The sequence below is a fragment of the Centruroides vittatus genome, unplaced genomic scaffold, assembly GCF_030686945.1.
Source record: "Centruroides vittatus isolate TY-2023 unplaced genomic scaffold, ASM3068694v2 contig_971, whole genome shotgun sequence".
Lineage (NCBI taxonomy): Eukaryota > Metazoa > Arthropoda > Arachnida > Scorpiones > Buthidae > Centruroides > Centruroides vittatus.
In genome coordinates this window covers 2252362-2275898 of record NW_027122644.1, presented here as the reverse complement: position 1 = coordinate 2275898, position 23537 = coordinate 2252362, and the positions used below count along the sequence as shown (strand labels likewise).

At 28.2% G+C, this 23537-nt stretch overlaps 1 protein-coding gene across 1 annotated transcript in view; it reads right to left on the bottom strand.

Annotated features, from left to right (window-relative positions):
• LOC136985578 (sodium channel protein para-like) overlaps positions 1–23537 on the bottom strand; it is a 324996-nt gene that overhangs the window by 224252 nt on the left and 77207 nt on the right. Inside the window, 4 exon segments of the mRNA XM_067282895.1 lie at positions 3082–3142; positions 9183–9380; positions 11275–11366; positions 15961–16089. Of these exon segments, the coding sequence (XP_067138996.1) occupies positions 3082–3142; positions 9183–9380; positions 11275–11366; positions 15961–16089 (480 nt within the window).

Below are 23537 nucleotides of genomic sequence, written 5' to 3'. Positions count from 1 at the left end.
TCTGCTTAACATTTTAAATCCAAATTAAATTTATCAAATGTTTAATTTGGCCCAAGTAAAAAATAGTAATAGAGAATGTGTGATACTATTTAAAGCAGTCTTCAGTAAAATTTGAATTAAAAAGTGTTACCTTTTATTACTTGTATCTACTGAAGGTATGTAAGCAAAAAATTCAACATAAACATTACTTGAAAATGATAAGAAGATATAATTTATGTACATTGTAATTTTATCTTCACATTTTCATCATCATTTAGATAATCAAATGTTAGAATTTCAGTATTCTAAATTTTTTTATATCTTATTTATTATATTTATTTCTTTTCATAGATTATATAATGTTATTGCACATCATTTTAAATTAAGGAAAACAAACTTGTTCTTATGATCACAATAATTATTGTACTATTTATTTTATAATTCTTCCTAACCCAAAAAAGTTTAGTTAACTTACTCTTGAAAAACAAAGAAAATAATAATAACAAGTTAATACAAATATATCTGGTTACAGCAATAATCTACACACAACAAAATTATAAAGAAATATTTATTTTAAAAAATTTCTGAAACAACACATCAAGTAATAATATGTATTTTTTTTTTTTTTTTCATTTTAGACAAAACTGTTGATAAATGTAATGTCTGGAGAGTCTGTTTCTCTTATTCTTCCCAACTGTCTGATTTCAGATTTATCATCTGTAAATAAAACAAAATAACTTTTAAAATTTCTACTTCTAGCTATATTATTTTATGAGATACTGAGCAACATTACTTACATTGAACTACCCTGATTATTTCAATCTATCTTGACACTCAATTTTGTTGTTGATAGTTTCTTCATTAAGGAGATAGTTCATCATATTATCATAATTTTTTCCTCACTGAATGATCAAATTTGATTATGTTGTGGCTACACGCCATGCTTAAGGTGTATATTTTTTATGTAATTGTATCATTTTTATATTTTATACTTTCTTTATTTCCTTTATTCCTCTCTTTCTAACCTCTTTGTCCATTCTTCCTGGAACGTATCTATTGTTCTTACCCTTCCTTAGTGAGTTCGATGACTCACCCCTGAAAACAAAAGAGGGAGTGCAGCCCTGAGGGAAGAAAGGGGAACACGTGTGTCATTCTGAGGCGAGAACTCGAGTAGGAAGGAAGGATAGTGGAGTCTCCCGAGTATACCTAGTATCAAGAGAAGATAGAGAGAAGATCGATTTGAACGGCATTATTTTGGAGAAAATAAAAAGGAGTGAAAGTGTTCGCCGATCCCCGTTCTCACCGTAATACTTCGGCCGGTAGTTTCGTCATCACCATCTAGTCGTGGGTACCCGCTTTCCTGTATATTCTTGACATCCTCTTTCTTTTATTTCTTTATCTTATATACTAGTTTTAGTTCATAACTTAAGCGATCTTGTCGGGAAATTTTATTGTATATTATAATTAAGGTTTATATTTTAAGATAATATTGTCAGGAAATTTTATTGTATATTATAATTAAGGTTTATATTTTAAGGTAATATTGTCGGGAAATTTTATTGTAATAGTTTCGGTATTTGCTCTCGGATATTGTTGGTGGGAAAGGTACTTGTTGGTATCCACTGTATCCTGTTTGTTTACGAGCAAGGAAATAAAACTCATTGTGTTTTGTTCCTCTCATTTCGTCTCTTTGTCTTCGTACTGCTCGTAACTATCACAATGTAAATTATCTTCATTTTCAGAAGCTCAGTAAAATTGAAATTCTTTATTAAAGTGAGAAACTTTTATGAAACTAGCACTGTATTTAAAAATAGCAACTGATTTAAAATATTAAAAATAAATACATAAACTTTTAAAGTCTAGTGCATCTATTAGCCATCATCAGATTGGAATCTATATTCAATCCTGATGATGGATACTAATGTAGCTGAAAATGTTTGTTTATTAAAAAATGTATCCTGGATTTTAAAGATTTATGCATTTATTTTTATTTTTTCACCCAGTTACATATATTTTATTAAAATTTCATTTACGATTAATGTCAGAAAAATGTTCTTATATTAAATTAAATATAATAATGAAATCAGTGAGTAATTTTACATACCATTATGTTAAGTGTAAATTGCTGTAATTCAGTAAATCTTTATAGAATTTGATTTAATAATATGCAATGATTGTTATTAATATTATTATTATTTATGACTGGATATATTCATCACTGTTGCATAAAACTGTAACAATTGTTATTAAAAGATAAACTTGATACTTGATTTCCATTTTGTATATCCTATTCTGACTCAGACAAATTATAAAATAACAATACTGCATTAAATGCATAGTTGAGGAAAACTTTAAAAATGTAATTATTGATAAATGTTTTTGCTTTAAAAGCAAGAATAATCATAAAACATTTTAAATTTTATGCTTTAAATATTAAAGCAAAAGTATTTTTATAGCATTTAGAATAATTATGTATTTAAAGTCTTCTTCACAGAAATATTTAACAATGCATTATTATTTTATAATTATTATTATATATTATACTAAAATGATAGTAAACTTCACCAAAAACATTTAACAAATGTTGAGTAAAAAACACTGTAAAATCATTCAGACCTAATATTCTCAAAACATTTGCACAATATAGGCAAATTAAATATTAAATAAAACAAAAGCAAAAATGCCATTGCAGTATATTTTAATTTAACTTAAATATTATAACTCTTTCTCCCAAATATTAATGAGAAATATACCATACCTTAAAAGTTAATGAAAATATAATATTTTAACATTTTTAGGACTACATTGATTTAAAGGAGTTTAAAATTAGTGTTTAAAGCAACAAACAATAGAACAAAATATATTTAAAAATTGGAACAAATCACATTTATTCACATTTATTGGCAATTTAAATGGATAATTATATGTTAAATATACTCTTCATAAAATTGATGTTTAAATTTATTAATATTTAAAATTTTTAAATATTGATAAATTTGATAAATAAAAATAAATTTTAATTATTTATTTTTAGTTATATTTTAGAACAAACTATAACTAATAATAAAAAATTTAAAAATAAAATATGGCAGTAATTATTACCTTGCCCCTGAAGAATTCCCGCATAATCTAATACCATCTATTTCATCTCTTTCCCAATTAGCTGTAAGCAATAATAAAAAATTTCATATCTGGAAATTGAAGAATCTTTCATATATTAGATAAACATAAATTTAATTTAATTATCCAATTTCTTAAATTGTAAATAGTTCTACAAAATATATAAAAGTTTCAGTTTTTTTTCTATGAAATGAGGATGAAGTTTGCAGACATTTTAAACAAAGTTTTATAATTTAAATTTGAGGCTACAATTTTCATATTTGTACATTTCAGATGTATAACTTTCAATAATTTGTTTTTGACAAATACTGTGTAAACAAATGTTCTGTTATCGTAAGTGATAACATTCTAAAGCCCGATTTACACAAAGCATATGCAGCCAATATCTGTCATGTGAAACTGTCACTAGGAACTAAAATGCTTCACTCTACTTTGTCTAAACAATAGTGCTTCCGTCTAGCAGCACACATTTGTGTATGCATTACCATGTCACAGAGAATCAGAAAAATTGAATTTTTATGTCTGCAAAAGTAGGAAGAACCAATAAGTTTAAAGAAATATTTAAAGTGATACAACTAAAGACACAACCAATGATGTATGCATTTTAAAATATGATGGTTGCATGATCAACAAACTATTTGATGTAAACTTATCAATCAATAAGTTTATATGAAAAATATGAAATTCTGAAATTGTAAATGCACAAATTTTTATGAAAAAATTAACAGAGGGGTTCTTATAAATATTCAGACAATTAGTAAATTACTTTAAAAATAACAAAAATGTCTAAATGAAAATTATCAGTATGCTTCAATTACATTAAACATTCTTTTTTTGTTTAAAGTTAAGATTAAAGTATCTCAGAGTGTTTTCTTTATTTTTTACAACTCACTAAATATATAAGATTTTCTCAAATGCACATGCTTGCAAGCTCTGGTGGTTACTTTCAGACAGTGGACAGATGTTCAAATCTGCTTGAATATGCTTAGTATAAATGGTTAAGCCAACAACAACATGGATATATGTACAACATGTTGTCAGCTGCTCAATTTACATAAAGTGTAAATTGGGTTTAACAGTTATACCAATATATAATATATTAAATGAAACAATATTGTCAGAATGGTACAGCAAAAGCATCTAACTTTCTCAATATAATACATAAAGAAGTGCCAAAATTTGACAGAAATTTATTGATGATGAAATAGCAAAACTGTATCTTTTTCATTTCATTAAAAGTAAAAGTTTATAGATAAAAATTTTTGAAAGGAATAGATGTTCCATGGAATGACTAATACATTTCTATTTATATAGCAGTTTTTATAATAAATTATTTTTTCAATTTTATTACAAATAAGTATAAAATTTTTATTGGAATACATTACTTTCAGTCTATCTTCCTTAATGAAATTTAACTCAATTGCTACTTTCTCTTGATAATATTCAAGAAATTAGCAACAAGTTTGTTAAAATTTTGTAAATTTCTAGTTGTGTATAAAGCAGATAGTACAAACCAGAATGATTAGTTAGCATGCTTCAAATCTATAGAAGAGTGATAACTGGATATTGAATCTGATGAGAAAGATCTAAAAATACTTATTTTTGTTCTATAATAAAATTATTAATGTTGTATAATAAAACTAATTTTTAGAATCTTTTTAAGATATTTCAAAATTCAAAAAAATGACCATTCACTCATTGTTTTAAATTCTGAAAGAACCTAAAATAACCATAGTTAAATACACCAGAGTAAAAATTGTGGATTTTATTTATCTATTGTGTTGTAAACATTAAACAAAAATTCTATCATCCAAAAATAGAGATTTATACTATTACAGTAAAACCTCTAAATCTTGAATTTGAAGAGATCAAAAATATGACCAGTTTGAGTTATGGAATATTCTACATAGAGAGGTATACAAAAAATAAAAACATTTTTATTCAGACACAAAGTTTAAAGCAGTAGAATAAGAGATGTAATTCTGTGATATATTTAAGATCATGATATTTATTTGAATCATTATTACAATATGTAAGGTTATAATAATGATTTAAATAAATATCATGAAGTTAGGTATATCACAAAATTACCTCTGTATGCTACATTAAATTTATCCAAAATCAATTTCATATAATCATACTAGATTTGGTGGGTTTTCCATTAAACTGTTAACCTACTCATGAACAAAGGGTACATTTTCTGGTAAGATGGTTTTAACACAGCTGGATAATAAAAGTCCATTTCATTTCCAGAACTTAATAGGTCGGTCAGTACCTGCTGTGTTTAGACTTAAGGAGGACCAATGTTGCAATACATAAAATTTTGTTTGATTTTAGGAGTAGAAAAATCTGACAATCCAGTTTGGCTTAAGAAGGGATTTGAGATTAGAAGTTTTACTGTATACAGTTATACTTATAGAAAAAACTTAATTATTAATTATAATTTGTACTTTTATTCTAAAACAAAATATAACTCCACTATGATGTAAATAAGTAAATATTGTTTTTAATGGAGTAATAAATGCAAAACATTAAAAAATGTTCAAGTATTTTTGAACTTAACAATTCATCTTCAGAAACACAAAAAATCTATTAAAGTCAAACAATTGCCAAACTATATCGAGCTACATTACTTCTACAAAGTCTGTTCAAAAAAGACTGGACTTTTGTCATACAAAATTTATTCAATATTATACATGTTTATACTTTCCAAAGTACTCCCCTGCTTAGAACACACCATTTCCATCATTTTTGCTGCTGTTGGAATGTTCCCTGGAACTTGTTTTGTGGGATGATGTGTATCTGTTGCTGCAAATTCTGTTGAATCTCATTTACACTTTGAAAATTACATCCTTTTAGAGTGGTTTTCAATTTTGAAAACAGGAAAATGTCTGAAGGGGTCAAGTCCGGAGTCACACATCTTCCCTCAAATGCCTTAAAACTTCTATGTAGAACTCTTTCTTAACAGTTTGACCTTATGGCACAAATTCGTGATGGTCTACTCCTCAATAATAATAAAAAATCAACATTGACTTCAAGTTTGACCGACTCGTGTGCTTTTTTTGGTTGATGCAACATTTGCCTAATCCATTCTGATGATTGCACCTTAATTTCTACATCATAACCATAAACTCAAGTTTCATCTGCTGTTATGATGGTTTTCATGAAATTTTTGTTGATATAGGCACAATGAAGCATCTCCTGGCTGATCGTAACATGGTTCTCTTTCTGGTTGTTGATCAACAGATGTGGCATGAGTTTTGCAGAGATGTGATGCATGCCAAATTTTTCAGTCAAAATTTTGTGGTATAACCCAATGCTGATGCCAACTTTTTCAGCAACATCTTGCACAGTCAAACAATGATTTGCACGAATCATAGAACAAATAGCATCAATGTTTCTATCATTTGTTGACATCAAAAGTCATCATAATCTTGAATCTTCCTCAACTAATGTTATGCCCAATTTAAAACACTTAAACTACTCGTGACACTGCAAACAGCTCACACAGTCCTCCTCATAGGCCTGCTGAAGCAAAGCTCATGTTTCAGTAAAAGTTTTGCTAGTCCTAAAGCAAAATTTCACACACACATTGCTCCTTAAAGTCTTTCATCTTCACTTCACAGAATGGTGACTGCATGTATTTACTTTGACAGCTCTAGATTGCCAACTAATCATAGTGTATGACTCACCAAGTGGCACTGTGTTACTGAAGTTTGTTGCTAGGTGGCACCACTTGCTGGAGCTCAATTGGTTTGCATGCTATGACAAAAGTCCAGTCTTTTTTTTTTTTTTTTTTAACAGACTTTATACTATTATTAATTAAATGCTAAGTAATTTGGCATTAGAGGTAGACATTAGGTGTCATCTCTTCCTAAATTTAATAATTGTAATTAAATTAATATTTTAATAATTAATTTAGAGAGTTCTGGAAGAAAAAAATCAAGCCAAAGCAGGATTCAAACCCACAACTTCTGCATACTGTATAGTTGCTTTGCCAGTTATACTACCTGGACCTTCATCCAATTCTTGTTTCCAGAATTTATTAATTTAGATATAACTATATTCAGTTACTTACAGTGCCAGCTGGGACTGTCTATGGCCTATAACTCCCATTATGGCACTCAGCTGCCCATTGCACCTACCTATCTTATAATATAATCGAGATTGGTTGATGATGATGATGATAATAATAATAATAATAATAATGATAATAATAAGCACATAGCCCAAATGGTTGGGAGTTGAAAGTTGAAATTTGGTACACAGTTAGGGTATGTCATGAGAATGTACACTAAGAAGGAATTTTTCAAAATTCCCCCTTCCCACTGGGAAAAGGGAAAAATTAAAGGATTACTCTGAAGAACTCAGCTTCTACTATACTATTTTAGATGCAGATTTTTGTGTTTTTGCAGAATATCGAACATAGTTTTAGACTCATCTAAAAATTCTCTAATTAGTCTTGGAAGAGGAGGGACCTAATTCTTGCACCCGGTGAAAATGGATAAGATTGGCTATAATCTAATAATCTTAATCTTCTCTTGTTACTTTTTGCCTGAGCAATGCTAGGCTCATCTGCTAGTTTATATATTATACATTATAAACATCCAAACCTGATGGTTATATATTAAAGCCAAACAACTGCCAAATTAGATTGGGTTATACAGTAGAGAGTCGTTAATTGGAACCCTGGTAATCGGAACCCCGGTAATCGGAATCACCGGTAATCGGAACGATTTTCAGTCAGACTGTGTCGTGCTGAATCAAACGTTTTTAATACTAGATTTACTTCTAAAGTATAATTTTTATGTTTTTATATTCTTTAATATATTTATTTTATTTGTACAAAATAAAGAAATAATTTTTAACGATACAATAGCCTCGATTATTATTATAAAAATTTTCGTTAGGCTTAAAATCGACGAAAATTCAACACGAAGCGACACGAAACAGAGAAAAATTTGAACATCGGACAGGTTAATATATTTTTTTGTACATAATCAGTTATCGGAACAAATCACTAATCCAAACAACCCCAGTCCCCAATTGATTCTGATTTTCAACTCTCTACTGTATTACTACTACTATTATTAATTAAATGCTAAGTAACGTGGCACTAGAGGCAGGCATTATGTGCCATGTCTTCCTAAATTTATTAATTAAATTAATATTTCAATAATTAATTTAGGTTTTGTACAGTTTAATATATAATTATCAAGTTTGGATGTTTATACAGGTATACCTCGAGTTACGTCGTTTCAAGTTACGTCGTTCTCAATTATACATCGTTTGTCAAAAAAGTATATGGAAAAATAAAAATAAAGTTTAAGTCATTTTATTTGACTTTACATCCGTTTGCTACAAATACTGAAGTCATAATATCACTAGAAAAGCATTAAAAGCACATAAAATCATATTAAAATATGTACATTTACAGTAAATGTTAATATAATCATCATAAATCCTAGAGAACGAAACATGAAAACATCTGTGTTTCTGTGTTGTCGTCTTAGATTAGATTACTTTTTTCTGTACTATATTAAAATCTAAAATTTATTTGTTTGTAAGCTTAAAATGGATTCTTATTAACCATATATATTATTAAAAATGCATCTATAAATAAAATACAGAGCTGGGAATGGTAATTTGTGGTTTAGCCTAGTGACAAGTAAATTTGTAGACAAGTAAATTTGACTTACATCATTTTTCAACTTATGTCGCAACTCCTGGAACCAATTACCAATGTAAGGTGAGGTATACCTGTATTTGAATGTGTCCATTGTTATGAAAGGGCAAGCTTAATCACTGTAGCAACAATTTTTCACTTGAAAAAACTGCTCATATAAAAATCAAACTTGTACTTCTATATCAATGGAACATTTTTTGTATTTCTGACGATGAATTGTTAAGCTCAAAAATGCTTGATTATTTTTTAATGTTGTGCATTTATTACTCCATTAAAAGCAATACATGCTCATGTACTTCCATTTCATTCTAATTTAGAATTTTTAAATTTAAACAATAAATTAATGCTAAGTTAACAATCAAAATATTTATTAAAAGCAGATTAATAAAAATCTTACTTTCGTTACTTCTAAATAGCTCTATTTCTTCTGCAGTAAAATTGGCAGGTGGATTTCTAATGCATTTCTGGGTAAGAACACCCATGTATATTTGCAAACCCACTAAGGCAAAGATAGACAGTGAAAAACAAGTCAGAATTATTACATCCTTCAAGTTTCGCACAGATTCTATAACTGCTCCAACTATAGTTTTTAAACCTATAATAATAAATTTTAATAATAATTTCACATATTAATTCTTCATGTGGAATAAATTGATTATGTCTTAAAATATAAATATAACAGTTCATTTATAACTGAAATCTATTAAGTAATTTCTAGATTTAATATTATATATATAATCAATGAGAAAATTTTATTTATAATATTATAACACATCAGAAAATGGAATGTACTTTTAGATAATTTATATAATGTTTTTTCTTCTATGATATAATCTTATTTTAATTTAATTTATTTATTATTCAGTCTCATTGTAATGTATCTTATAATAGAAATAATGGAAATGAAATAAAAATCATTAGTAAATACAGGGTGTCCTCAATATACATTTAGTTATGTTTCTAAAAAGCACAACTTATAACAAAGTGACACACATAAGATATTGAATTTTCACTGAGCTAATGTAATATACAGGATATATGTTCCAAAGCAACTAAAAAATTCAAATTGTATGGAAGTGTATAGACATTTTCCATTGTACAAAATCAGTGGATACAGTGTAATTTATTGTAATTACTAAATAACAGTTTAAAAAATACACTATAAAATTTTAAAAAAATTGAAATTGAAAGTAATTAAAATTGACACTATGAAATTATTAATAAAATGTAAAAAAATTATTTATTATTATTATTTATAATTATTTTTTACAAATCTAATAAATAAAAGAAAAATTTTGTAAATTGTTTGTTTGTGACATCATTCTATCTATGTAAAGTCTTTGTAGAAATGTTTGTGTTCAGACTAGCAATGTTGTCTTCTCTCTCGATGTTTTTGGAAAATTTATTTTTCTTTTTATTTATGTACTTTCTTATGAACTTGTGTCATCATACCTTTAAAGTATGAAACAAGTTTATAAAAAAGTTCATAAATTCATAAAAGCCCACAACAGCAACTTTGTGATAACTCTGAAGGATATACAACCACAAACTTCTTTCAAATGATCATAAAAGTTCTAAAATGAACTTTTTATAGTCACTTGAAAGAAGTTTGTGGGCTTTCATGAATTATTTTAGTTTCTCATAAAAACAAATTATTAATATTTGTGGATCACTAGGCATAAATATTTTGTAACTATTTACTTAAAAAAAATCTTATTCATATATTTCCATCCACATTCAAACTTTGTTTAAAATGTAATTATTGTCTCTTGAAATATATTATTTGAATTTGTTTTGTTGCTAATTGCTCAACTAATAATTACTTTCTTCATCATTTGAGAGAAATATTTTAACCTATGTGAATATTTCTGTAAAATATAATAAAATGAGTCTACCCAAGGATATGTAAATAAAACAAAATTTATTTTACTAAGAAAAGATTGAAAGAAAAATGACAAAATTCCTAACACTGTGGCAGAAGCATTTATTTAATATATGTAGTCACCCCATGTATCAATGTTTAACAAAACCACATAATTTTCAAACCTATTCAATGTTTTCTTAAGATAATTTGAGCATCACTGGGTATATTAGCTAATATCAAGTAATAACAATAATAAAAATTTTAAGGGAAATATACATATATATTCTTGTTCAAATTAAGTAAATATAAATATATTAATGTACATTGAGTTTACTATCCCTAATATTGTATGCAAAATGACATATATCGAGGATCCCGGTATATGAATTACATATATTGAACAGCGCAGATCATGAGTGATTACTTGGTATCAGTCATATTTGATCTCTACAAAATGTATATCATAATGTAAATTTTAAAAAAATACAAAATTTAAATCATAATTCTAAAATAAATTATATAGAAGATATTAATATGATGCTACTAATATATTTAAATATCATATGATTATTTTTAATATTTAACTGTATACAAAAACTCATTAAACTGAAAAAAATTAACTTACCTGGAATTATAGCTACAGTTTTTAAGGCCCTCAGCACCCGAAATGTTCGCAATGCGCTCAGATTCCCCAAATTCACCCCCATTGTTATATAGCTATTATAAAAAAATTAATTAAAATTAAAAATTTCATACAGTAAAAATAAAAAATTAAATTATAATATAAATATACTGTATAATTTTTAATGAAAAAAGAAAAACATAAGAACTAATAAAATTTAAAAATTTGTTATTAACAGAACAATATGCATGATTTATTTTTTATATAAAACATATCATTTTATATATTATACTACAGTAGAACATCGATTATCCGACTCAATTGGGGACTGGGGTTGGTCGGATAACTGAAAAGTCGGATAACCGAAAAGTATGAAAAAATACATTATTAGTATAGTGTATTAGGCCTGGTTTAAATACTAGCCTCCCTTTCATGGTCGAGCCAGTGCTGCCAGCTAAAACATGCAAAAATTTGACAAAAATAATATTAAAGTAGCCGAGACATAACCAAATATTGTAGCGCCACATCACTAGCGGACATTTGAATTTGCCGACTAGAACGCGGTCGGTTAACCGATAAGTCAGTTAATCGGGGGTCGGATAATCGATGCTCTACTGTATTTTCATATAATACTTTTTTTATATTTTTTTTTATTTTCTTTTTTTTTATTTCTATAATACGTGAGATTCAAACTTTGTGCAACATACAAAACTCTGATAATCAGTAAACAATGAAGGAACTAAATTTCTAAATAACTGAATGAAATAAAACTAATGAATTCAATCTGAAAGAGAGAGAGAAAGAGAACTTTGCCAAGATTATCAATCTCTTCAAAATCAACAAATTTATCTAAAATGTTGAAACTGAAATAATAAGAATAATTTCTGTAGTTATGTCTTAACTTTGGTCTAGCATAACACAAGGCACTTGTATATGTTGCAGGGATATGTCAAAAGTGGGGATTTGACCAAATCCCTAAGAGAGATATTATTCAATTTATTGAAGATGTTAAAATAAAGGTTTGATATTGACATTTCCCAATTAAATGAAGTGATTTGATCAAATCTCTAAACTGGTTTCGTGAAATGACAAAAAAACAAATCAACAAATAAGAAGTACTTATATGAAAAGATAGAGATAACGCCAAGTTTATTTTTATTGAAACACGTTGTAGATTTGTGGCACCTGGAGTTACAGAGGACGTTATTTTTTTTAAAGGCACATCTATTTGTTTTGCATTGTACCTTGGATTTTTCACAGAAACATTTCTTAAACCCTTGACCTCCAAATAAAGATAATTTTCCAGCAATTTCTTGCAAACTTAGCTTTATTGGTAGGATGGTTTCAGTAAATGTGGTTGTAGCTATTTGAAGAGCGTTTCTAGGATGCCAATCTTTTATAATGCCAGCTGAAATACCAATTTGGTATAAACTATTTTTTTTATCTAATACTATCCCCGTAATATTTTTTCCATCTAATGGACCTCTATCTACCTTAGGTACAACAACCAAAACTGTAGAATTCACTAACACATCCTTAAATTTCTTCAATGAGAAATCTTCCATTTTTTCAGCTGATACTTTTAAGTATTTTGTGGCATGTTCCCTTTGATTTATAATTTTTTTGGCATAAGTAGCATAAAACTTTCAATCCATATCCTTCTTCTTTTACACTATTTCCACATATTGCATGTTTATTTTATCTTTTCACTAAAATAGTACAGGTATTTGATCAAATCACTTATTTTTTTAGAGAAATGACTATAGAATTGTCATTTTAACATCTTCAGTAAATTGATCATCTCCCTTAGGGATTTGACCAAATCCCCACTTTTATGATATCCCTGTGACATATATATATCATATAGGATACATTATAGTGACATTGCATAATAATAATCATCTCATCGAAGGAGGATATAATCCCAAAGGAGGGGAAACAAACTCCACACTCAAAGTAGTGAGTAACCTTGTTGAGATGGTGGGGCTTCTGTGCTCCATAATTTATAGAGCTAGGCTGGAGGGCTATCCAAGCCAGATAGGCCTTTAATGAGAGGCTGAACCAAATATGTCTGAAACCCAATAACTTTGGTGCGAATATGCAAAACAAATTTTATATTGGATTGGTCATTGTCTGGGACAATAAGGGACCATGTTAACTGTTAGAGTAATGGGTACAGGACTTAGGATCTTAAACTGAGCAACAAAGGATGAAGACTGCAGAACTACTGAAAGGACTAACAAAATATCAAAAATACATAATTGCTAAGAATAGGGAAATTATGGTTTATTATTACAAATCAAACCATTCTAAACATGGATAACTGAAATGAATGTACCAAAATTTGGAAAGATATCCACCCAGATTTAGGTATCCGAGAATAAGATTTGAAGATCAATGAAGATTTATAGAAAGAATTAATTTTTATTGAATTAGAGTTAAACAAAATACAATATCTATTGATCAGGATCATGAAGAAGTATTCAAGCAAATTCAGAACAAATGATGACAAATATCCTAGCAGAAGAAACTGAAATAGCAGATGAAGATGAAGAACAAAATATAGAAACATAGACAGAACAAGAGGAGGAGATACCAACTACTATTCCATTACTAATGGTTTATCTGAAGATTACCAACTGACTGAAAGACAGGAAGAACTGAAAGAGAAAATCATTGCACATATGAATAAAGGACAAGATCAGAAAAGATTATCACCAATGAAACTTGTAGTAAAAAAACGATTTGACACAGGCCCTTAATGACTTGATCAAAGCTGTTGGAAAAATTATGACAGCATCATTTCATGATGTGAATCAGTTCAGGTGTCATGCTGCAGCAGTAATAGCTATAAAATTGGAATATGAAATAAATAAATCTGTAAAAAAGAAAACATCATAGTAGTCCATTAAAGGAAAATCAAGGAAAGTCAGATGCTAGCTGAAAGACATGAAAGATAAATTAAAAAATGAACAAATTTAAAAAAGACATAATAAAAAGATGCAATCTTGATAACAGAAAAATCAAACAAACTCTGGAGATAACCAGACAGCAAACCATAGCAGTTTCAGGTAAGATTACTAGATACGAAGCAAGGATTGTACAGTTTAGACAAAATCATCTTTTCATGAAAAACCAAAAATGCTTTTATGAAAACATTAATGGAGGGATAAATAGAAAAATAAGAGAATCAAATAAAGAAGACATTGTACAGTTCTGGAAAAATATACAAGATAATCCAAAAGATTACAATAACAAACTGAATAAAGAATGTGAAAAATGACCTCAAAGGAAATAAAATGAGAGGTTTAGTAATAATAAATGAATCAGTAGAAAAACGGGTAAGAAAGATAAAGTATTGGACAGCACCAGAAATAGATGAATTACATGGGTTCTGAATCAAACCATTGAGTAGTTTGCACAAAATAATTGACAAACAATTGAATGAAATCTTCACAGCAAACAAATAGAGAAATAGATGACAACTGGAAAAACATATATCTCATTCTGAAAGATCTTAAAAAGGATACAATACCAAGCAACTATCATCTAATCACATGTTTACCAACCATCTTTAAGCTCTCAACAGGAATACTTTCAGATGCTATACAAGATTATCTAAAACAAAATAACTTGCTATCATTTGAAAAGAAAGGAAACAGATGAAAGAGTAGAGAGACAAAGAATGAACTACTCATAGACAAGATCATACTCAAAAAAATTTACATATAGCCTGAATAAATTATAGGAAAGCCTTTGATTCAATGCTTGGAAATGACTGGAATTAGCCACAGCATCAAATAATTGGTCAAAAATACAATGCAAATTTGGAAAAGAAGTTAGCCAAAATCAACATAAGCAGAGGAATATTTCAAGGGCTTTTACTTTTGTTGTTTATAATAACAATGATTCCACTATCAATAATTTTTAAGAAAACTGGGCAAGGCTACCAGACTTTGTGAACTTTAACAAAGTTGTCCTATCTTTTATACATAGATGATTTGAAACATTTTGGAAAATCAGCTAAAATCAAGTCTCTACTGTCAGGATCTTTAGTAACAACATTGCAATGGATTTTCTAGAAAATCAATTTATAAAATGTGATACTCAGACTTCTTATAAACAGTCTTGTTAACTTCTAACTTTAAAAAAAAAGTATTCCAAACAATCATCCAAATTTCTAAGTTATCTTACAACATCAGCTGCTACTTTTGAATAAAATCAAGCAATTAATGATTTTCTCTAATGTCAATTTTCTCAACAGATTAGTGGAATTTTTAACTCAGATAAGCTGTATTCCTTATTTAGAGATTCTTCAGTTTCAGTATCAGTTAAAATTAATGAGGAAAAAAAATTCAAGAAAAAATAAAATTTTTCATAAGGTAGTTATAAAATTCACTGTTATCAATAAGTATTTTCAGAAAACTATAATTTAGGTTAATAAAAGTTGTTGTTTTGTATAACAAATGTCAAAAATCTGATTTACAATAGACTCAATTAAAATAAATAATTTGAGTCTATTGTAAATCAGATTTTTGACAGAATTATAAATTATAAATTTTTATAATTAATAGATTTAAAATGAAAATAAACTGAAACTTAACATTATAAAATAAGTGACATAGGAAACAAAAGACTTTTATTTTTATTCATAAAACAGTTAAAATAGTTTTCATTCAGTTTACTTACGCTAGGGAGATAACTATGAAATCCAGCCAATTCCATGGATCTCGGAGATATGTGAATGACTCAAGGATGAAACCTCTGGCTAACATTTTAACGACGGACTCAAAAGTATATATTGCAGTGAAAATTACTCTGTAAATAAAAAAATTAATTTAATTATAAAATGCATAATTGATAAAATATCAGAAAATAATAACTTTAAATAAATTTGAATATAACAAAGACAATGAGTATTTTTGATAACAATAAAAATATTTAAATTTATAATATAAGTAAACAGACATCATAAATTCATTTACATATTATTTATTAAGTAATCACATATTTTAATCTGCTAGAAAATAACTATTTGTTATAAATAAAGAATATTTTTAGCACATTCTCTTTGCAATTTGTTAACATGTTAGAAAATATTTTATCATTAAACATAGTTGAAATGAAACATAAATCATTAAAGTGCATTAAAACACAAAATAAATTCATTTTGACAATTTCTGACACTCAAGCAGATATATTAAATGAAATTAAAATTATCATTCCTTGATGACTTTCATATATCAGCCATAAAATTTATTATAATCTACATTAGCGCATGCAATACTGAACCAAAATTCAATACCAGTATTTTAGTGCTATTTTTAAATACCACCAGTATTGAAAATTTATGAAAAAAATGAGTAAAAAGTTGAGAAAAAAAACGTTAATAAAAAAAATTACTTATTTATTACAAATCACCATATAAAATATTGCAGAAAATATTCATTATATTAATAAAAAATAGCTAAAAAGGCTTTCTGTTAAAATAATTAAATGTGTTAATAATTAATGTTAGAGTTAAGTGTAATCTGTCTATTTTTAAACTTGTTCATTACTATTAACCAGATGCACTGATAATACTTGTTGTAATTTTAAAGATTTGATCAATTTCAAATACCTTCAGCATATTATGATTTAAAATTTTATTAATCTGTATATATTGTGGAAATACTTAGATATATTTGTATAAATATTGTATATACTAATTTTGTTTCTATTTATTGATGTTTAAGACAATAATAATAATAATAATAATCCTATCCTATCAATTAGAAATCACTATCCAATCAGATATTTTAACAATATTCATTCATTAAACTAAATGTTCCCACTATAGTCCTAATAAATACATACGTGGTACGATCTCCAAAAGTTCAGGGAATGCAGTAATCTATGACAACAAAAGCATGTATTTGAAGTTACAGCGTATGAAATGGATTCTACCAAACCACCTCTACGTGTTCAGGTTAATTTCACCCATGTCATGTGATTAAACCACAAGCGCTGCTGTTTTTTTTCCAGAGATAGTTACCTCTGTTCTGCGACGTAATCAAAGTGGAGTTTCAAGAACAACCTCCAACATTAAATTTTGTCAGCGTTTAGGTAAAACACCTACGGAGATTTTAAAATTGCTAAGAAAGGTGTATGGTGATTCTACGGTGAAAGGTCACGATGAAGTCAAAATGTTGGAGGTTGTTCTTGAAACTCCACTTTGATTACGTCGCAGAACAAAGGTAACTATCTCCGGAAAAAAACAGTAGCGCTCGCGGTTTAATCACATGACATGGGTGAAATTAACCTGAACACGTAGAGGTGGTAAGGTAGAATCCATTTCATACGCTGTAACTTCAAATACATGCTTTTGTTGTCATAGATTACTGCATTCCCCAAACTTTTGGATCGTACTATGTATAAGTAAGTTATAAGCAATACAAAATTTACACTAATCAGAAAATTTTCTTAATAAATTAATAATGTTAATTATTCTTGATATTTCTATAGCTTAGAATTGTAACAAAATTAGTATCATCCCCACTGAATATATTCCAAAAATAATAATTTCTTTCATCATATTAATGAAAAATATTGTTTCCTTTTTTATTATTGTAGCATATATACTAGTTGAAATGAAACAATATTTTAATAATTTTCTTTCATATTGATCTTGTATTTCTTTCTGCTAAAATACTTTCTTACTCTTACAAATTTCTCAAAATTATTAAATTTGCAAAGTTGGAATAAATATATATATATATATATATACAGTCGACTCCACATAAGTTGACACCCGGATAACTCGACACTCGTTGGTTACGTACTCAGTTTTTTGTGGTCCCAGCCGACTTACATAGGCATTAATGTACCTTAAAAAACTCGGTTTACTCAACATTGTTTAAACTCATCACCACTGGATAAATCAACATGCTTTTTCTGTTTCACACTTTTTAGAATTCTGATAAGCCGACTCCCCCCCTGAAAAATGAGTTCCCACCACACAGCTTATAGTACGGTGTGAACTCATTTTTCAGGAGGGAAGTCAGCTTATCAGACATTTAAAAAGTGTGAAACAGAAAAAGTATACTGATTTATCCAGTAGTGACGAGTTAAACGATGTCGAGTAAACTGAGTTTTTTAACGTTAATAACATTATTGCGTATGTAAGTCGGCCGGGACCACAGAAAACTGACTAATTAACCTACGGTGTCGAGTTATCTGGGTGTCGACTTATGCAGAGTCGACTGTACATATATATATTTATATTTTACCAACTTTCTGTATTCTACTGAAAAGATAGTTTTGCTTTTTATATCAATACTGATATAGAGGTATTTAAAATTGAAATAATGCCAGTAATTTTAAAATTCTGCATAACAATACTGTATTCATTATCTTCATATTGCAAGTCAATCAACACTTGATGAAACATTCTTTGTATACTTAATATTAGCTGTCTTAACTGAAAAATATCTTTGAAGCATTAATCAAAATAAAGATGTTATTTAAATATACATTCTAAATTTTACAATCTGAACACTTCAAAAAAAAGACTATTATTAATAATATTCAAAATGCTTACGCAACCAAAAATCTAGCTCGTAAAACACAATGTTGGAGGAAAACAAACGTTTTCAATTGCTTTAAACGATCATTTTCAACTTAAAGAACTTATTTGGATATGTATATTAGAATAGAATGTATGATGGAATATAATAATTTAAAATATAAAACAAATGCCTGATTGACCATCAGATGTCATGTGTTTTTATCGAGATGTAATTATCTAGATGTAAAAGTAATATTAGATATCCAATAATGCCCTCCAAGTTGGGGATAATGTATTGTTGTCCTTGTAGCTGATAGCCATGTTATTTCTATTGGCCTTGTAAATTTCCAGCATTTTCAAGTACTTAATTAGAGGAGGCTCCTGTGTGTAGTGAATTATCCAGTATTTAGTGCATTTATTATCATTAATAATAACGGAACAATTTAAAATTTAAAAATTCTAAATCAAATTATCTAGCCAAATGATTAAAAATGGAAAAATTGCATCTGTTATTTAAGTTTTAAATTATAAGCATTTTAAAAATCAGCTCAATACCTCAATAATCAATTTGACATAATAACCACTAAAAAATTTATAGTATTCAACTTATAGCTTTCTATGTTATTTCTTAGTAACCTCTGATAAGGATTTAATATAAATCTTAACAGTTCAATTTTCAATAATTTAAAAAATAGGAAAGAAATATGATATGATATGATATGAAACTGATATGAATTTCATAAATATTAGTTCTGAAACTTGTTGGACTATGTAACTTTCATAAATTAATTTCTAATTTATGAAACTTATTTCATAATTTATTTGTTGTGAATTATAAATTTCATACATTAGTTATGTAATTTTTCAGTTTTCAAAATGTTCTTTTTCCATGTTTGAAATGCTAGGCTTTTTTCAAGCAGTTTACTAAAAATTTTTTATTTTAATTTTTCATTATTGGATATTTCCACATAATAATACTGAAAATTGTGTATTTTTAATGCTGCTATCACATAAATATTTTAAATTTATTGCCAACTATTATAATAGACTTGATTCAGCTGGAAGAGTATGGAGCTGATTTTCCATGAGTTTATGACTTGAATCTGCCAACTGTTGATTTTATATCTTTGATAAGTTGTATAAATATTTAACAATTTAAATAAATAATCTACATGAGAGTAATAGTTTCCCCATTTTTTGAAATTCTAGACTTCTTATATACCATCATTAAAAATTTGAAATTATAAAAATTTGCTTAGACTGTAATCATAAAAACTTTGTTTATTTCTGAAGAGAAAAGGTAAAAATTAATTCTAAATGTTTTAGTATAGTAAATAGTAAACTGGCTTCATTAAAAGATTTAAATTATTCAATCATTATTCAATGATTCATATGAATCTATTTTTGTATATTCTTAAAAAGTATTAAAAATTAATTGAAAAAATGAAATCATATTTACATATTACTGTTTATATTAAATATAAAAATACATTGAAGATAAAAATCAACATATTCAGAAATTCTTTTGAAAATTTAATAGATAACGGAAAATGGAAAACTTTATATGAAATAAAGAATAAGTATAAATAAAACAACAAAACCAAAAATTTGATTAAAAATATTCAGACAATGTAAAACAAATATATTGAGAAAGTGTTTCAATGAAACTTTAAGCTTATAAATAATACTAGAAACAAATGAAAATATTTGGGCATAGACATTTAGAAGTGAAAATTTAATACCTGGTGCAAAAACTAAAATACAAAAAAAAATGTTAACAGTGATAAAATAATTCAAAATTGATAAATTATAAAACAGTGATCATCAACCTTTCTGACTTCATAGACTAATAAACTCAAAATTTTGAATCCTATGGACCATGGTCATGAATTTTTTAAACAATAGAATAATAATATTAAAAGTTCCATTTTTTTATTTTTTTATTTTACTGTATTAATATGAAATTAACTTGTTTAATTATAAAAAAAATTAGTGTGAAGTTTGCTGCTGCTTGTTTGAAATAAGTTTATGGATTCTTGGCTCTTTTCAATTTCACACACATTATTTATTGTTGATTATTTATTGATTTATTGCAATTATTATTTATTGATAAGTCATTTTGTGTTTGGGTTGAGATTCAAATAATAAACTCCAATGAGTGAGAAAAAGCAACCAAGCATTTTGCATTTCTTTTGTAATACTTAGCATAAACTTGAGTTGATCAATGTCCAAATTTCTCCATGAACCACCAACATTTTCTCATAGGATCATCAGTGGTCCATGGACCACCAGTTGGTGACTGCTGTTATAAAACAGTATGATAAAAAACCATTTAGAAATCTTAACAAAAAGATACTCCAACAAATTATTGCTTTTGCAATACATTAACTATTGAGACAATTAAACAATCGCCTAAATAATCAGGCTATAACTCTGCTAATTTAATGATTAATATTAAGTACCATATTTTACGGACTATAAGACGCACCTTAATTTTTAAGCAATTTTTTAAAAAAATACCTATAAGACGCTACGGACTATAAGACGCACCTGAATTTTGGAGGCAATTTTTCGAAGAAAAAGTGCGTCTTATAGTCCATAAAATACGGTAATTAGCTACTAGAGGTAGACATTAGGCACCATCTCTTTTAACTAAATTAATAATTATAATAAGTTATAACTTGATTATTTAAGCAATCATTTGGTTATGTTTCTATATACATATCGGGTTTTGCAATGTTTGATATAACTATTGAGATATCTTAGAAACTATTCTAACAAAGAACTGAGCAAAACAAGCAATCTGCTCATATATAAACATATCAGTATTCAGATACTCATGAAACCTTTAAAAACAGCAAAAAAAATTTAGTTAAGAACGTTTTCAGTCTTTAATTAAAAATGTCCAAAACCATTCATAATTAAATTTTTTTTGTTGCTTTTAAAGCACAAGTTAGCAAAAATTATCCCAGAGTAAATATTGTTTAGATTTTCATGCACTTTTCCCAATGGCATCATCTTTGATCATACATTCCATTGGACTTTGGTGAGAAATTCCCCATAGATTCAATAATCCAGGATCTCTGACACATACATTCACCAACTTTTGGGCATGCATAGATCCTTTGCACTTGTTTAGCCATATTTAGTGGAATCCTTCCAAAATAGTCTGTAATCATGTAATTAAAGCTCATACAATTCATTAAGAAACTTAAACTATACAACAACAGACAGAGTGATACATCATCTGGAATATTACTGATTATTTGTCACATCAAATGGTAATGTTTCCTTGAAATTTGGACAATGCTAGGGCATTCCCCACAGGAAATTCATGCCATCCACACCCAGTGACACAAGTAATATACAAGGGCTATCTGCCTGTGGACAAGGCATGCCAACAAAGCAAGTTGGCCTACAAATTGTAACCATCAACATTGGCACAATGTCTGGTCAAAGCCAAGAACTAGTCAAAATGCTGCAGGCCCACTACATTGATATCATCTGCATCCAAGAAACAAAACAGAGGGAAGTGAAGGCCAGAGATATTGGTGAAGAGTACAAACTTTACTACAATGGTGAAAAGTTTTCAGAATGGCATTGGAATAATGATGGGAAATCCTGTCCCATCATTATTCCAATGCCATTCTGGTGATGGAACAGAATGTCTTTCAGCCAAAAAAAAGACAAATTTTGGGAGAAACTGGATACTTACTTACAATCCATCAACCCTGAACACCTGATATAGGAGGTGTCCTCAACAGTTATGCTGGATCATAAAGAGATGGACAACCAGTACCACAGAGGAAATGGGTTTGGAATTCATAATGATAATGGAAATGATATCTTGGATCACACCAAAGAACACGAACTTGTAGTGACCAATACCTTTTTTCATGAAAAGACCAACTCACTTCATCTCCTATGTCAGCAGTGATCACACTATCCAAATCAACCATCTGCTCATCAGAAGACAAGACCTGAAGCTGGTGCAAGATATAAAAGTGATTCCTTCATAAACAATCATTCCCAACATTGGTCTCTCATCATAGACTTCAAACTGGACATTCAGGGCCCAAAGCAGCTCTGATTCACCAGAGCAAAACGAATAAAACAGTGGGGCTTACCAGATTGTAATACCCAGTTCATAGATGCCCTTACTCCTATACAAGTGGATATGGATCAACCAGTATCAGCAATTTGAGATGATTTGGTTGGACAGGTCGACACTGTAGCAACTACTATCCTTGGGAAGACTATGCCGAGGAAATGGGCCATTGACAAGCAAATCTGGTAATAAATATAAATGGCTGTAAAGGAAAAAAAGAGAACACTGAAACAGTGGTTCTAGACAAAGGCAGATGATGATCTTAAACACTACATGGTTCTAAAAATCATCAGCCAATTGCACAGTAGCAACAACTACAGCTGTACAGTAGCAACATACTATGACTATATATACAAAGAATTGGACATGCTTGTGGGAGGAAAGAAAATTTACTGTGTGGCCGATGCACAACATCAAACCACCCAAGACATTGGCCAGGTCAGGCATGTGAAAGATGAACACCACCAGCTCCTGTGAGATCCACATGCTATCCTTTGTTGCTGGAGTACTACTTTTCCAAAAGTGGCAATGATGAATTTAACCACTCACTAATTCAGAGTGCTGACCCAGTCTCTGGATCGATGCCCCTTATCACCATTCAGAGGTTGAGGA